Here is a 16,024-nt window from a genome sequence, read left to right as displayed (position 1 = left end):
CTTCTCCTAGGTAAGAGTGACTCATACTCCATCTCAAAGCCAGGCCAATGATGGCTTTCTGGTGAAAGCACTGCACTAACCTGCAGGACACCTGGCTTCAAGGGCTGGCTCTACCGCACAGTTCTCGGGAACCCTCAGCCAAGTCACTTCATCTGTGCCTCAGTTTCCCTTGTCTGTAAAATAGGGATGGCTTATTCACTCCATCTGCTTGGACTGTGAGCTCTTCAAGGCAAGGCTGGTCTCCCATTGTGTCTGTGCAGCACAGCTTGAGGGGGTCAGGGATTTTCCCCAGATCTTGGTCAGGGGTGTGTGCGCAGCATTTGGCACAACTAGGGCCCCCAGATCTTGGTTGGGGAAGGGGGAGGATGTCTGTGCAGCACCTGGCTTGGTGGGTCTCAGATCAGACACTTTGGCACAGGGCTGCCCAGAGGATTCAGGGGGCCTGGGGCAAAGCAATTTTGGGGGGTGCCTTCCATAAAAAAAGTTGCAATGCTATAGAATACTATATTTTTGTGGGGGCCCCTGCAGGACCCAGGGCCTGGGGCAAATTGCCCCACTTGCATCCCCCACCCGCCCAGCGGCACTGCTGCAATACAAACATCTCCCTGTACCTTTTGCTATCAGTGAGTAACTGCCAAGGCTGAGTGGGGATGATAGCTACTAAATTAAAAAAAAAATAGCACAAGTGTCAACTGTGTGTGCATGTGTGTTGTTCCTGTCGTCAGGGTAACCTGGCTGGAATCTTGGTTGGCAGGTAACTTTTGGATCCAGCACTGCCTGTTGATTTCAGAGGGCTCTGTCTGTGTCGAGTGACTGATTGACTGGTAAAAGAACTGAGGCTTCCTGCAAACTCTGAGCTGTTAAAAAGGGACACTACCAATTTTTTACCATCGCCTGTCCAGCTCCGGCTACATCAGTGTCTGGTTTGCCTCAGCCTTGCACTGAATTTGCTGGAGCACTCCTGGATTTGCAGTGAGAAAGGAATCCGGGGCCCTTTGCCAACGCTTTGTGTTCAAGTTCCATTTCAAAACAGGCAGGTGGAGGGTTAATAAATCACTAGCTGTTTTAATGAATAGCTGATGAATTGTTACAGCTGCTTATCACTGTCTTTAACCTCTTGTGTGAGGTGTTTATAACACATGCTGCCTGTGCCTCTTATGTGCTGAGAACAGCTGTTTGTCACTATGTTAGTGTCCCATTTAGCGAGGTTAATAAGTGTAGCTCACTTACTAGATGTGTTATGGTAGCACATGAAAGACCAAGAGTGGGAACCTGTTATAGGGTGCACATTATTAGTAACATTACAGTAGCAGCTGTGACCCCACCTGAGAAGGGGGTCCCCATCAGGCCAGGTGCTGCTACTCGTATGTTGAAACCATCCCTGCCTGGCAGCACTCCCACTCGCAGTATAGGGTGGGAGGGGAACCTGGGGCACAAAGGGGGGAAGGGACTTGCCCCAGGTTAAACAGGGAGTCTGTAGTAGAGTGGGGACTTGAATCCTTATCCTACAAGGCCCAGGTTAGTGTCCTAACCACTGAGCCAACCTTCCCCTGTGGAGGCCTTTGAATTGTGTTGCATGTCTCAGATAGGTGTTAGGGCTGTTCTTTGTTTTCCTTAGGGTCCAGAGTTCACTGTTGAAGTTGTTGGTATGAGATTGTGTGTGAGAGAGAGAATAGAGCTAGTGAGAGTATATGTGTAGATAGCTGGTGTGTGTGTGTGTGTGTGTGATGTGAGAGCATGTGTGTGGATAGCTGGGATGTGTGTATTTAGCTGATGTGAGAGCATGTCTGGGGATAGGTGGGGTGTGTGTGTGTGTATAACTATGTAAGGGGTGGAGTATGCCCATGTGCATGTATGTATGTATGTATATACACAGCTGGTGTGAGAGCGCACACATGTGTGTACTTCACTTTCCCCACCACAGCAGAAAGGGCAGGTAAAGGGTGTGTAACGGGGTATCTGTGGTATGGAATCCTCCTCCTTAATGCAGGTCAGTGCAGGAAGCCCTGTGTTAAGACACCGTCTCGCAGCCCTGCTGAGCGTGCACACTGGGATGGCAGCATCAAGCCTCGAGCTGTTAAATGTCTTTTGAAGGGGGTTATTAATGATCAACTGTACAGAGCAGGGCAAATGTGAGTCACACTGGAACCTGTTGGCTTGGGGCTTGGTCATCGGGGCTCTCACAGGAGTCAGTGCTGCTCTTATGAGTCAGGACTCTGCCAAAACCTCTAACTTAACCGCTAACAAGATGGCAGCTGTAGCGGCTCACTGCCCTAGGATGCATTTGGTTAGTCGGAAAGGTATTGTGGCTTGAAGAGTAAGTGCAGAGAAGGGAGAGGGAAATGGAGCTGTGGTTAAAATACAGGCTGGGAAGTCAGCGCTCTAGGTTCATTCCAACCCTAGTTGCACTAGAGAGTGGGGCCTACTCTTTAGGGAAGCGAGGAGTGGGAATCAGGCCTTCTGGGTTCTATTCCCAGCATGGGAGGGGATGTGCGTGGGGCAGCAATTTGTGGTTAGAGCATGAGATTAGGTACCAGGGGTGTGGGGTCTAGTGGTCAGAGCAGGGGGACTGGGAGCCAGGACTCCTGACTTCTCTTGCCATCTTTCGGATAGTAATCTAAGCACAGCACCAGGAAGAAGGGTGGTCTTGTGGGTAAGTCACACAGGCATGTTTTCAGTTGCTTGCTCTGCCACAGGCTTCTTATGTGGCCTGGGGCTACTCAGTCCTCCTATCAGGAGAATAATCCTTCTTTTGTCTAGGAGAGCATAAAGTCCTGGGGGCAGGAATGGCTTGATGCGACTGAGAGGCCCTGATCTTGGGGGATGGTGGGGGCTAATCTTTGTTGGAGGATGTCTGTGTAACGGGGTCCCTAATTTCAGTGGGGGCCACCCAGTGAGTGAATGGGAATCTCTGCAATGCCCAGCATGATGGGGGAGCACCAATCTTGATGAGGGCTGCAATGGGCTAGCGTAATACTGATCATACAGGAAACCCTACTCCCCCACATGCCACCTCAGCCTTGTGACTCATGGGGGAGCATGTATGTCAGCTCTTTACTTCCCAGTAATAATGATAAGCCAGGAATGAATGGGCTGGGCTGGCCGGACATTCCAGCACCGTGATGCAGGAGCTTTGTTGACCTGGTGAAGAACTTTTCAATAACTGAATGGCTGTTAAAGGAAGCTCCGCAGCTGTAGCAAGAGGGAGACCTGGAACTATTTTATCGACAGCTTCGTTGACACTCAAAAGGGTGTAAGTGAAGGCGTGAATTTTAACCGATACAGTTATGCTGGTTTAGCCTCACGGGTGTTGTTTGGTTGAAAAGGATGTTGAAAAATCAGGGTGTGCGGAGAAGAGCCACAACAATGACCCAAGGGCTGCAGAAAAGGCCAGCCAGTGAGAGCAGACAGAAAATCAAGAGGGGACTTGCTCACAGGGTAGAGCACCTGCATGCGGGTGGGGGGAATCCCAGATACTAAAGGGCTCTTTAGTAGAGAAAGGCAGAACAAGCTCCCATGGCTGGAAGTTAAAGCTAGATATACTGCAATTAGAAACAAGGCAGCAATAATTCCCTATGAAGGTGATTAGCCAGTGGAAGTGGTGGAGTCTGTCTCCTGATGCTGCCATGTCCTGTCTGGCTGCCTTGCTGGAGGATGCTGTAGCCAGTCACAAGTTATTGGGCTCAGTACATGGGGACCAAGTGGGGGAAACTCTTTGGGCTGGGATATACAGGTTAGATGACATGATCTTATGGTCCCTTGAAGGCTGTGAAGCTAGACACGCATGTTCTAGTAGAAGAGGGACTTTTTTCAGGTTAGTTAATGCCACTTGGGAAAGGGTCTAAGCTAAAACCTGAAATGCCACTTTTGTGCGATGTGTCCCCATGGGGATTGTACACCATGCCTAGACCGATAAACTATAACTGGTAAAGCTTTCCCGGGTGGATAAGGCCTAAGGAACAGGATGCGGGTGGTGAAGAGACAGGAAGTGCTGTCTAGTGGTTAGAGCTGGGAGGCTGGACTCTGGGGTTCTCTGGGAGGTGTCTAATGGCTACAGCAGGCAGGTGGTAGTCAGGACTCCTGGGTTTTATTCACAATTCTCTCTCTTCTGCATTGTCAGCTACAACACACAGATGCTGCTGCCACCAGCAGTCACTCTAGAGAGGTTTTCCCAGCCCCATGCCTCAGTTTACACTGATTATTTCCCTTTCTCTAATGGATGTCCTGCTAGGCTGTAAAGGGCTCTGATCCTCCGCTAGGAAGGCGTAGGGAGAGTTCGAAGTGTGAGTTATCAACGTTTGTCCTTCTGTGTGCAAGGTAATGGGGGTGAAGCAAGCTGGTTGTGAAACTAATGCACCTTATTTTTATAAAGCATCAGTGATGCAAACAGTGTCTCAGGCCAGGTCCTCCAAGCTATTTAGGCAGCTGCCTCCTATGGGGGAGGATCTGGGCCTCAGTGCTTGAGAGAGAGAGAGTGTGTGTAAAATAATAATAATAAAAAAAAAAAAAAGGAAGAGAATGAAGGAGGAGGGGAAGCGTGGCCTAGGGGCTAGCACTTGGCCTGAAATGCAAGAAACCTGGTTCCAGTTCCCAGCTCAGTCACTGACTTCCTCTGTGACCTTGGGCAAGTCCCTTCCTCTCTGTGTGTCTTCACTTTCCCATCGTGCCAGGCACTGCACAGACCCTGCCGGAGATTGGAGCCCCATTGTGCCAGGCACTGCACAGACACACAGTGAGACACAGTCCCTGCCCTGCAGAGCTCACAGTCTGAATGGACAAAGGGTGCAGTATTCAGAGGGGGAACCTGTGGCCCAGAGCAGGGAAATGATTTCCTTAAGGTCGTGCAGGGAGGCCATGGTAGTGCTGGGAATTGAACCCAGGTTGCAGACTGGTGCCCTAACCTACTTCAGATGTCCTGCATCCTAATTCAGCTGCATAAGCCTATGGCTGTCCTTTGCCAGAGCTGCCAACCTGGGAGATTTTAGCAATGTTCCTCAGGCACAGGCAGGGCTGTGGTTTGCTCTGCACTTGCCAGCAGGCCCCAGCTTCACGCCCCTCCTGACCTCAGAGAGCCACTCATTAACATGCTGCACAGTGCCCAGGGGTGGGTGTTGGGCGTGCCCCATGCCCAAGCATCCTGTCATCTTCTCAGCGCCTGCTGCAGAAATCCACAGCCTGGCACAAACACCAGGGACTGAGAGACACCTACCGGCCTGGCTGGAGGAGGAGAACTGATCAGAGGGCCTGTGGCTGCAGTTAGTAACTCGGCAGTGAAGGAGATGTAGGACTTGTCTAAATGGGAAAGCTGCAGGGGCTTCACATAGGGAAAGTGTTACCAGTTATACAGCTCTAGTTACTCCAGCATAACCCCCATGGGGAAGGATGTACCGCTGGTTAGCAGGCTGGCCTGGGACTTAAGAGACCCACGTTGCCTGCCCTGCCATGGCCTTCCTATGAGATGTAGGGCACATCACTTAGCCACTCTGTGCCTCAGTTTCCCCACCTGTGCAATAGGGATAACAGCATTGTACTCATAGGGATGTTGTGAGGATGAAGGCATTGAAACTGGTGAGGTGCTCAGATATTATGGAGATAGTCAGACAAGCAGCGGCGGCTCCAGGCACCAGTGCTCCAAGTGCGTGCCTGGGGTGGCATGCCACGGGGGGGCCTGCTGGTCCCTGTGAGGGCAGCAGTCAGGCTGCCTTTGGTGGCTTGCCTGTGGGAGGTCTGCCAGTCCCACGGATTCGGTGGCAATTTGGCGGTGGGTATACCGAAGCTGCAGGCCTGGCAGACCTCCCCCAGGCAAGCCACTGAATCCGCGGGACTGAGAACCTCCCCCAGGCAAGCTGCTGAATCCACAGGACCGGGAACCTCCCGCAGGCAAGTCACTGAAGGCAGCCTGCCTGCCGTGCTTGGGGCGACAAAAAAGCTAGAGCAGCCCCTGCAGACAAGGACACTAGTAAATCTTGTCTTGCCACAAAACTACTTATATGTAAGTAAGCACACAGGTATCCCAGGGTGCAATGTTCCACTGATGGGCTTTCTGCATTCTGGAGTTTTTCACATGGTGGGTCTTTGGCTCTCCCGTGAGTCCTCTCCAGCTATCCCATAATGCATCTGGTTTTCATGAGCCAGTGCTGTTTTCAAACAGCTGCTGGCTTGTTTTCAAACTGCAAAGAGAAAGCATCGCAATCCAGGCAGCCATAACTGCTAGGGGTTGTACCAGTACAATGATATCAACTAAACAAATCACACCCTAGCAGACATAATTATGTGTACCAGGGCACAGTCTGGGTGGAGACCATGCCTTCTGCTGGTAGAAGAATGGCTTTTTTGGGGTTAGCTTAAATCCCTTCCCAAGAAACCAAAACTAAACCAAAAAAGCTCATTCATCCCAGAACGAGTGTTCCCACATCAGGGGTTACAATGGTAGAACTATATTGATTTTAATTCATACTTGATCTGATGCTGACACACCTTTCCCACAGACAACAAGGTAACACCCGAAGTTGTACTTGTGCTGGTAAAAATACGGACACAAGCTGGGGAATTTTGAGTAGAAGTAGAGAGATCATGTTACTTCTGTATTTGGCATGGGTGCGGCCACTACTGGACTACTGCTTCCAGTTCCAGGGACTACAGTTCAGGAAGGATATGGATAAATTGGAGAGGGGTCAGAAAAGAGCCATGAGAATGATTATAGTGAGAGACATCAGGGGCTCAATCTGTTTAGTTTAACAAAGAGACGATTAAGGGGGAACTTGGTCATAGTCTGTAAGAACCAACGTGGGGAAGGGAACAGAAATTGGCTAATAGAGAGCTCTTCAGTCTGGTGAGATCCAGTGGCTGGAAGTTGAGGCTAGGCAAATGCAGGCTGGAAATAAAGTGCAAATTTATAACGGTGAGAGTAACTAACCATTGGAACAACAGCCCAAGAGCAGTGGTGGATTGTCCATCACTGACCATTTTAAAATCAAGGTCGGATGTATTTTTGAACAGATCTACTCCGGTTTGAATAGGAATTATTTCAGGGAAGTTCTTTGGCCTGTGTTATGCAGGAGGTCAGACCAGAAATATGATCACAGTGGTCCCTTCTGGCCTTAGGGTCTATGAATCTAATATTGCCCCCTCCCCATTGCCCCCTTGTGCCTCCTAATGCTGCCCCTGCCACCCCTCTGCTCCCCACCAGTCAGAACCCACATGGTCCTTTGAAATGGGTTTAACTACGCTGCTGTAAATTCTCTCTTTTAAGCTTAAACTGTTGTAATTGTCAAGGGGTGGCTCCAGGCCCCAGCACGCCAAGCACATGCTTGGGGCAGCAAGCCATGAGGGGTGTTCTGCCGGCACCGCGAGGGTGGCAGGCAGGCTGCCCTTGGCAGCTTGCCTGCGGAGGATCCGCTGGTCCCGTGGCTTCGGTGGACCTCCCGCAGGCGTGGAGGGGGTCAGAAGAGAGCCATGAGAGAGATTAAATGTGTGGGAGCTTTGTATACCAAAGAGAGGGTTAAGGGGTGACTGGAACCGACGTGGGGAACAGAAATGTGATCACAGAGGGCTCTTTGATTTGCAGACAAAAGTCTAATGAAATCCAGTGACTAAACGGAGTCCAACTGGAAATAAAAACGTTTAACTGTGAGGGAAATTAACTCTTGGAACACCTGACCCAGGGTGGGGGTGGATCCTCCAGCACTGGCAATTAGAAAAACCTGCCATCTGGAGTTCCGACGGATCTGCTCTGGTTCAAACAGGGAATTAATGCAGGGATGCTCCATGGTCGGTGCTAGACTGGAGGTTGGACCTGGTGATCACAACGGTCCCATTTGCCCATGGAACCTATGAATCTAATGCTGCTCCCTCCTCATTGCCTCCATGGCTTTTAATATTGCCCCTGCCTGCCCCCCTAATTCTGTGTCTCTGGTCCCTCCTTCTGCACCCCAGCACCTCCTGCTCCTAACCCCACTAGTCTCTCAGCAGCCCCCAAATCTACTCTGTAGGGAGCGTCCCTGTGGTTGCGGCTGAAGCAGAGAGGCTGTTTGTTTTTCTTTACACTGCTGGCGCCTGTTCTTCTGTGACTCAGCTGGCACCTGCCCCAACGTGCCCGGGCACTGGCCGTCTCTCCTATTGCCCCACTGGGGAGCTGGACTCCTCCCCGTGCTAGGTGCGCCTCCAGAACATGGGGGAATAGAACCCAGGTGTCTCGACTTCCAGCTTCCCCATTGCTCTAACCCACTAGATCCTACTGCCCTCATAGAGTTGGGAAGAGAACTCAGGAATCCTGGCTCCCAGTCCCTGCACCCCACTATTCTAACCCCTAGATCCCTGACCTTCACAGACCTGGTGCTAGAACTCTGGAGTGGGGTCTAGCTGTGGGAACGGGGGCACGGGGCTGGATGGGGGTCAGGTCTCCTGGGATTGATTGCCAGCTCGGGGTGCGGGGGTGGTGTCCAGTGGTAGGAACAGGGAGGGCTGGATTGCAGTATGCTGGTCAGTAGAGCTGAGTCACTGCTGCCCTCTGCTGGCTGGCAGCAGGCCTGCTCAGCTGTGTGTCATCAGCTCCATACTGCTGGCGGCTAATGGCAGTTGTCCATTAGCTGAAGGACGCAGGATTTTGGCAGCAGGAGGAGCTGAGCTGTCTCCTCGCTGCTGCTGCGAAGTGCTGAGTGGCCTCAGCATGCCAAGCAGCGTTATTGTTAGATATTGAGTCTGGAACCACACAGGGGAGGCACTCATGTGTCATAGCTTGTGTAGGCCAAGCACTTTGCCTACCCCAATGCTCCTTGCCTCCTCCATCCCCCAGCAGCTGCCTCGGGCCACCTTCCCAGCCCCCACTAGATCAGGAACTCCCTGCAACCCCCCACCCCTCCCATCAGGAGTGTTATGTGCTCCTCCCACTCCCATAAGAGGGTCCCCTTTTCTCCCCCCACTGCCAGCAGCTCTGTGTGTGCCCCCAGTCCCACCAGCCATACCCTCCATTCTCCTCAGTGGCACACACAGTGCCCCCTTACTCCTCCCCATGCAATGAGCTCTGTATGCCCCACCCCCACCCCAAGATCCCCCCACCCCAAGATCCCCTATTATTCTCCTTGCCAGGATTCTGTGTGCCTCCCATGTTTCGCTCCCTCCCATACCCCGCTCCCGCATTCTCTCCCCACGCCAGAGGCTGAGTGCAGGCCCACATTCCACACACACCCCCCCGCAGGTCCCTACTTATTATTTGTCTGGGCAATGTCACTCCAGGTGTGGGGGCATCTCCATGTTACACTCTACTGGGAGGCTGAGCTGAGCAGGGCTGGTGTTACGCTGGAAGCATTAATAGGTGGCCCTCAACCAGTGCTTTGCTCTGTAGACAACTGCAGAGGTGCTCGGAGCTGTGGCTGTGCAGAGGCTCAATGGGTCCCCCTTTTCGCCTTCTGGTTTCCTGATTTGCTCCAGAATCCAGAAGATTCTGGGCAATGATGCCTCGACTGTTCCCTGAAATGCTGGAAGCGATTGGCTGTGGTGCTCATAACTTATAGCCTGGCCCACAGACAGACCCAGAAATGCCAACCGAGTGTCAGGGCCTTTGTGAGCTGGGCCAGGGTTATGGTACTGCCCACAGGCCCCAGCCAAGAGCGCAGCTCCGTTATCGTGTGTGTGTTGTTTGTAGTATTATGGTAGATACTAACTGGCCCAGCTGAGATCGGGCCCTATTACAGCATGCGTGTTTCTAGTAACGTTATGGTAGCACATCAGGTGTGTGCAGTGTGCACAGAATATCAGGGTTGGAAGGGACCTCAGGGGGTCATCTAGTCCAACCCCCTGCTCACAGCAGGACCGATCCCCAACTAAATCATCCCAGCCAGGGCTTTGTCAGGCAGGGCCTTAAAAACCTCTAAGGAAGGAGATTCCACCACCTCCCTAGGTAACCCATTCCAGTGCTTCACCACCCTCCTAGTGAAAAAGTTTTTCCTAATATCCAACCTAAACCTCCCCCACTGCAACTTGAGACCATTACTCCGTGTTCTGTCATCTGGTACCACTGAGACCAGTCTAGATCCATCCTCTTTGGAACCCCCATGGCTGTGTTGGTCCTATAACAGTAGCAGCTACAGACCCCAACTGAGTTCAGTCCCCCGTTAGGTTCTGCACGTTACTGTTAGGGTTACAGTAGTGCCTGGAGGCCCCTTCTGAGCTTGGAACACTGTGATTGTGTGAGGCCAACTAGCTCGGTATCCCCCGACTCTCCCTGCCACCCCCAATCACACCTGGGGCCCACCCAGCCTGGTATCCTTCCAACCCTCCCTGTCACCCCCAATCACAGCCGGGGCCCACCCAGCCTGGTATCCCCCCCACCCTCCCTGCCACCCCAGCTCAGACCTGGGGCCCACCCAGTCTGATATCCCGACCCACCTCCTCTGCCACCCCAGCTCAGACCTGGGGCCCACCCAACCTGTTATCCCCCCCCCACCCTCCCTGCCACCCCCAATCACACCCAGAGTTCCACCCAGCTTGATATTCCCCGCACCCTCCCTGCCACCCCCCATCAGACCCAGGGCCCATCCAGCTGGTAAGGTCTGTCACTCTGTAGCTGGGATCCTAGTGGCTGGGTGAGGGCCTGTGACCGGGCTGTGGGAAGCAGATCTGCAGCCTGGCAGCCTCCCCTGTGTGGTTCCAGACCCAGCTCTGTCCCTGAGGGAGGAATGCAGCGATGCAGGTTCTCCCAGGCACATCCAGGCCAGACCACTCCCTCCACGCTGCTTAAACTAGATGTCATTGCCATCACTGTGCACAAGTGGGAAAGAAAAGTGTGAAGACCCAAGACTCCTTCACTGGCTTCTGCAGTAGCTGAGGACAGCACCCACGCGTCCTGACTCCCAGCCTATCTGATCTAACCCACTAGACTTCACTCCCCCCTCCCACAGCTGGGATAGAACTCAAGAGTCCTGGCTCCCACTTCCTCTGATCCAATCACAGGACCCCGCTGTCCTGTCAAAGCAAGGATCATGAGTTTTGGTTTGTTATTGTAGGGTAGCCTGCAGAGGTCTGTGCACACCCAGAGATTTCCCATCTGGCCACTGTTGGGTGTCTCACGTCTGCAACGAGTTTGATGGGTCTCAGCTGTGTTCCTAGTGACACCTGTGCTCCAGCTTCTCTCCTCACCCTCAGTCTCCTTGGTGAGATCGGGGGCTGAAATGACCTCAGAGTCAGACACTCTCTTTCCACTTCAGGCGAGCTATCCCAATCTCTGTCCTGGGCCGAGGGGGCATGGCATGATGGAGCATGCCCTGATCACGCTGTGCCTCGGGATGCTGCAGAGAGGAGGGGGAAGGGGCACCTCAGGCAGGTGAACAAGTTGGTGCGTAGCAACTACAAGTGCCTAATTGGAGACAATCTGGAAAAGTTACAACATCGTAAATCACTTTTGCGTTGTGCTTGCTGCTGTGAGCGGGCAGGGAGGCTGGGTTTTGTGCCTGGCTCTGGAAGTGGGGTGGGCCTAGGGGTTAGAGCAGGGGGCACTGAGAGTCAGGACTGATGACTGGTGGGAGGGTGATTTATACAGCTCTGCCCAGCAGCCCCAGCCTTTGATGCACATCTGCAGACCACCTCCCTGGGCTGTGTGACCCTTGGCAAGTCCCTTCCCCTCTCGGGGCCTTTGTTTCTGCTGCCACCCGTGCCTGTCTTGGCTGTAGGAGCTTTGGGGCAGGGACTGTCTGTCCCTCACTGTTGGGTCTGTGCAGCGCCTGGCGCAATAGGGCCCCAGCCTTAGTCAGGGCTTCTGCACCCTACCGTAATACTCCTAGCAATAAGCCTGTCACACTCATCCTCTCTGCAGCCTTTGAATGTTACTCTTACTGGGGTAACCCCACCAATCCCAACAGTGTGGGTCCTTGCCCCCTCTAGGGGCTAATGAGTGTGCTACTGCTCTGAGCTAGAGGCGCTGTGCCCAAAGGTTAAGGTTAGAGGCTGATTGTTTTAAATCAAGCAGTTCTGGCTCTAATTCCCTGTAAATAACCCAACCAGATACATCTGTGTTATGGTAGTGCCCAGAGGTTGAAAAAGAGATCAGGGCCCTATTGTGCTGCCCAGATGCTGACTGAGACCAGGCACTGCACAGACACCGACTGAGATCAGGGCCCCCATTGTGCCAGGTGCTGCACAGACCGAGAGTGAGATCAGGGCTCCATTGTGCCAGGCGCTGCACAGACCGTGAGTGAGATCAGGGCTCCATTGTGCCAGGCGCTGCACAGACACACAAGAGTGAGTCTCTGCCCAGAGCTCACAATCTAACTAGACAAAGGAAGGATTCTTTGCCCCATTTTACAGGTTCAGGAGCCAAGTCCTAGAGAGCCAAATCTCTGACTGATGGAGATGGGCACAGCTGCACTGGTCAGTGAAGTCACAACCATTTACACCAGCTGAGGATCAGTGCAGAGCCATTCATTGACTTGTCAAGGGCAAATGGGGAGTCAATGCTGGAGCCGGAAGCTTCAGCCTAGTGCTTTAACCACAGTGCCAGCTTTCCTCTTTCAAACTGTTGATACACCCAAGAGGCCTGACTCGCAGCCCTCCCTCCCCCCGTGCTTTAACCCACTAGACCCCACTCCCAGCCCAGAGTCAGGGATAGAACCCTCGAGTCCTGACTCCCATTTCTATGTCTGGGTTCCAGCCACTAGCCCATCCCTCTGTCTCCAGGCAGCTCCCCTCATTTGCAAAGTGCCTGGGCAGTGCTGCCCAAACTGAGGTCTCTCTCTGTGTCTCCCTGTCCAGCCACCCCATTTGTCACCAAGGTGAAAGAGATGTGCCTGCGCCGGGAGGACTTTGAGCTTCTGAAGGTCATCGGGCGAGGGGCCTTTGGTGAGGTGAGTGCTGCCAGCCATCCCTGCTTGGACTCACGAGGGGCTAGTGGTCCTCAGTTTTGGCCATACTCCCAGGTGCAGTGCCAGGCACCCTATCGCCTGCTGCTACCACTGTATCCTACTGGCTGCGGTATCACCTGGTGTCACTGGGTGGGGCTGGAGCTGTTGGTGCCCTGCAGGGCACAATACCGCCTGCTGTCACTGGGAGGCTGGGGAGGTCCTGGGGCACGTGGGCGTCAGGTAGCAGAGGGAAGACCAGGGAGTGGAGCTGTAGCAGGTTATTCCCACGGGGGAGAGGGTAGGGCTCCATCCACCCATGGTCCCTTCCTGCTGCCCCTGCAGCTATTTCGGGGCCAATTCAGACTGGCTCCTGGAGGTCTCCTCTTTGATCCCATTCTCTGGCCACCAGGTGGCAGTGGTGAGGCTGCGGAACAGTGAGAAGGTTTATGCCATGAAGATACTGCACAAGTGGGAGATGCTGAAGAGAGCAGAGGTACCTAACCCTACCCTCAGACTCCCCCACCCCTACCCCAGAACACTCACCACCCATGCTCCCCTCCCTCCCATCCCACAGATTCCTGGGCTAGTGGCAGTGAACAATGGCAGGTATCCCATTTTCAGGCTGGATGGGCCCATGGGTCTGATCTGGAATGGTAGGGGATGGGGGAGGGATACCAGTCTGGATGGGCCCATGGGTCTGTCCAGAACAGCAAGGGGTCGGGGGAGACTGGGCTGGATGGGCCCATTGCCCCAGTGCAGCAGCACTTTCTGCAGTGGCCTTGCTATGACAGAGCCCTGCAACCTCCCTGCTCTGGGGTGCATCCCCTGAGGCCTCGCCATCTCCCTGCAATCCTCTTGTAGACAGCCTGCTTCCGGGAAGAGAGGGACGTACTGGTGAAAGGGGACAGCCAGTGGATCACTGCCCTGCACTACGCTTTCCAGGATGAGCAGTACCTGGTAAGACTCTCCCTTGGGGCGAGGGGAGGGCGGTGCTGCATTCCAAGCAGACCCTTGGTCCCTTGAGCACCATCTCCTTGCTCCCATGGACCAGAGACCCTTCCCTGGAGGAAGCGGCTGCATAGGCCTGGTTTAAATCCTGCTCCGGCTGCAACCAGAGGAAATTTTTAGGCAGTATGCATCTGGTTGCCAGCAGGTGGCGTAGTGGGTACTGGGCATTGCCAACAGGATGTGTGTGGGGCAGGCTGGGCATTGCCAGCAGGTGGCGCTGTGTGAGACAGGCTGGGTATTGCCAGCAGGGGGCACGGCATGGGTGGCTGGCATTGCTGGATGAGTTGCAGGTGCTGGATATTCCCAGCAGATGGTGCTGTACAGCTGCATTGCTTGCGGCTGCCGTGAGTTATTTTGCATGTCCTGCAAGGCTCATTGCAGGTGACTGGCGCAGCCTCCAGGGAGGGAATTCCCTGCCCCATCTCCCCAACTAACGCTGCCCCCTGTCTGCAGTATCTGGTGATGGATTATTACGTGGGTGGGGACCTGCTGACCTTGCTGAGCAAGTTCGAGGACCGGCTGCCGGAGGACATGGCCTGCTTCTACCTGGCCGAGATGGTCCTGGCCATTCACTCCATCCACCAGCTGCAATACGTGCACAGGTACAGCCTGGCTCCCAGACCCCCCTGCTCTAACCTGTCGGACCCCACTCCCCTCCTAGAGCTGGGATAGAACACAGGAGTCCTGGCTCACAGCCCCCTGCTGTAATCATATAGCCCTGTTTACTTATCAGTGGCTGGTCCCTCTCTGCCTTCTCCCCTCTCTCCCCACAGGGACATCAAGCCAGATAATATCCTGATCGACATGAATGGGCACATCCGCTTGGCCGACTTTGGCTCCTGTCTTCGACTGCGACCAGATGGGACGGTGAGAGGCACAAGCTGCCACAGGCACTGAATGTGTGCTGCCTGCAGAGCAGGAACCCTCAGAGACCCAGGCCTGGGTCAGCCCCTGCAGCCTATTGCCCAGGACTCTGGCCAGTCTAGGGTTACTGCTCCTGGGCAATGAGGCTCCTAGCCCTTCCCTTGTGGAGATGGAGGTGGATTGACCAGCTCCTCTCTGCTCCGGGATGTAGATCCCATGGGATGGGGGCTGTCATGGCCACACACGGAGATAGACACCCTGTCTCCCCTCCTGGCCAGGTGGAGTCTGCGGTGGCAGTGGGGACCCCTGACTACATTTCCCCTGAGATCCTGCAGGCCATGGAGGACGGAAAGGGGAAGTACGGTCCTGAGTGCGACTGGTGGTCCCTGGGCGTCTGCATGTACGAGCTGCTCTTCGGGGAGACACCCTTCTATGCCGAGTCCCTGGTGGAGACCTATGGCAAGATCATGAACCATGAGGTGAGCCTGGCAGGGCAGGGTGCCCTGGCCAGGCCTCCCTGAGCTCGCTGAGGGGGCCTTGGAACAGGGGATGTATGGTGCAGGCTTTGCTGCAAAGAGGTGGATGCTTAGGAGAGTCTGAGAGGAGGTAGGTTTGTGAGGAGGGTTGGAGGAATCTGTGGGTAGATGGGGAGGGATGGATGAGGAATGGGGATGGATAGATGGGTAGATTAATATGGGTTGATATCTAGATGGATGGATGGATGGATACAGATGGATGGAAAAATATGGGTGGATGGATGGGTATGTGAAGATAGATAGATGAATGTGAGTAGGTGGATGGATGGATGGATAGATGGGGATGGATGGAGGGATAGGTAGATGAAGATGGATGGATGGATAGATTAATATGGTAAGGTGGGTGGATGGATGGGGCATGGTGATGGATAGATGAATATGGGTAGATAGGTAGATGGAGGATAGATGAAGATGGATAGATGAAAATGGGTGGGTGGATGGGGATGGGTGGATGCGGTTAGAGAAGGATAGATGAATATGGGTGGATAGGTAGGTAGATGGATGGGGAATGGGGATGGATAGATGGGTAGATTAATATGGGTTGATATCTGAATGGATGGATGGATGGATGAATGGAGACAGATGGAAGAATATGGTTGGGTAGGTGAAGATGAATAGATGAATATGGGTAGGTGGATGGATGGATAGATTAATATGGTAAGGCGGATGGATGAATAGGGCATGGTGATGGATAGATGGGTAGATAGATAGATGGATGGATGAAAATGGGTAAATGGGGATGGATGGATGGGTAGGTAGATGAAGATGGGTGGATGGATAGAT

At 53.6% G+C, this 16,024-nt stretch overlaps 1 protein-coding gene across 1 annotated transcript in view; it reads left to right on the top strand.

Moving 5' to 3' along the window:
- Positions 1-16,024, top strand: part of CDC42BPG (CDC42 binding protein kinase gamma) — a 58,136-nt gene that overhangs the window by 9,140 nt on the left and 32,972 nt on the right. Inside the window, exons 2-7 of the mRNA XM_032797784.2 lie at positions 12,745-12,836; positions 13,243-13,326; positions 13,695-13,790; positions 14,295-14,443; positions 14,615-14,708; positions 14,984-15,184. Coding sequence (XP_032653675.1) covers positions 12,745-12,836; positions 13,243-13,326; positions 13,695-13,790; positions 14,295-14,443; positions 14,615-14,708; positions 14,984-15,184 — 716 coding nt within the window. The remainder of the gene's footprint in view (positions 1-12,744; positions 12,837-13,242; positions 13,327-13,694; positions 13,791-14,294; positions 14,444-14,614; positions 14,709-14,983; positions 15,185-16,024) is intronic.

The sequence above is a fragment of the Chelonoidis abingdonii genome, chromosome 17, assembly GCF_003597395.2.
Source record: "Chelonoidis abingdonii isolate Lonesome George chromosome 17, CheloAbing_2.0, whole genome shotgun sequence".
NCBI classification, from domain to species: domain Eukaryota; kingdom Metazoa; phylum Chordata; order Testudines; family Testudinidae; genus Chelonoidis; species Chelonoidis abingdonii.
This window is presented reverse-complemented; position numbering and strand designations above follow the sequence as displayed.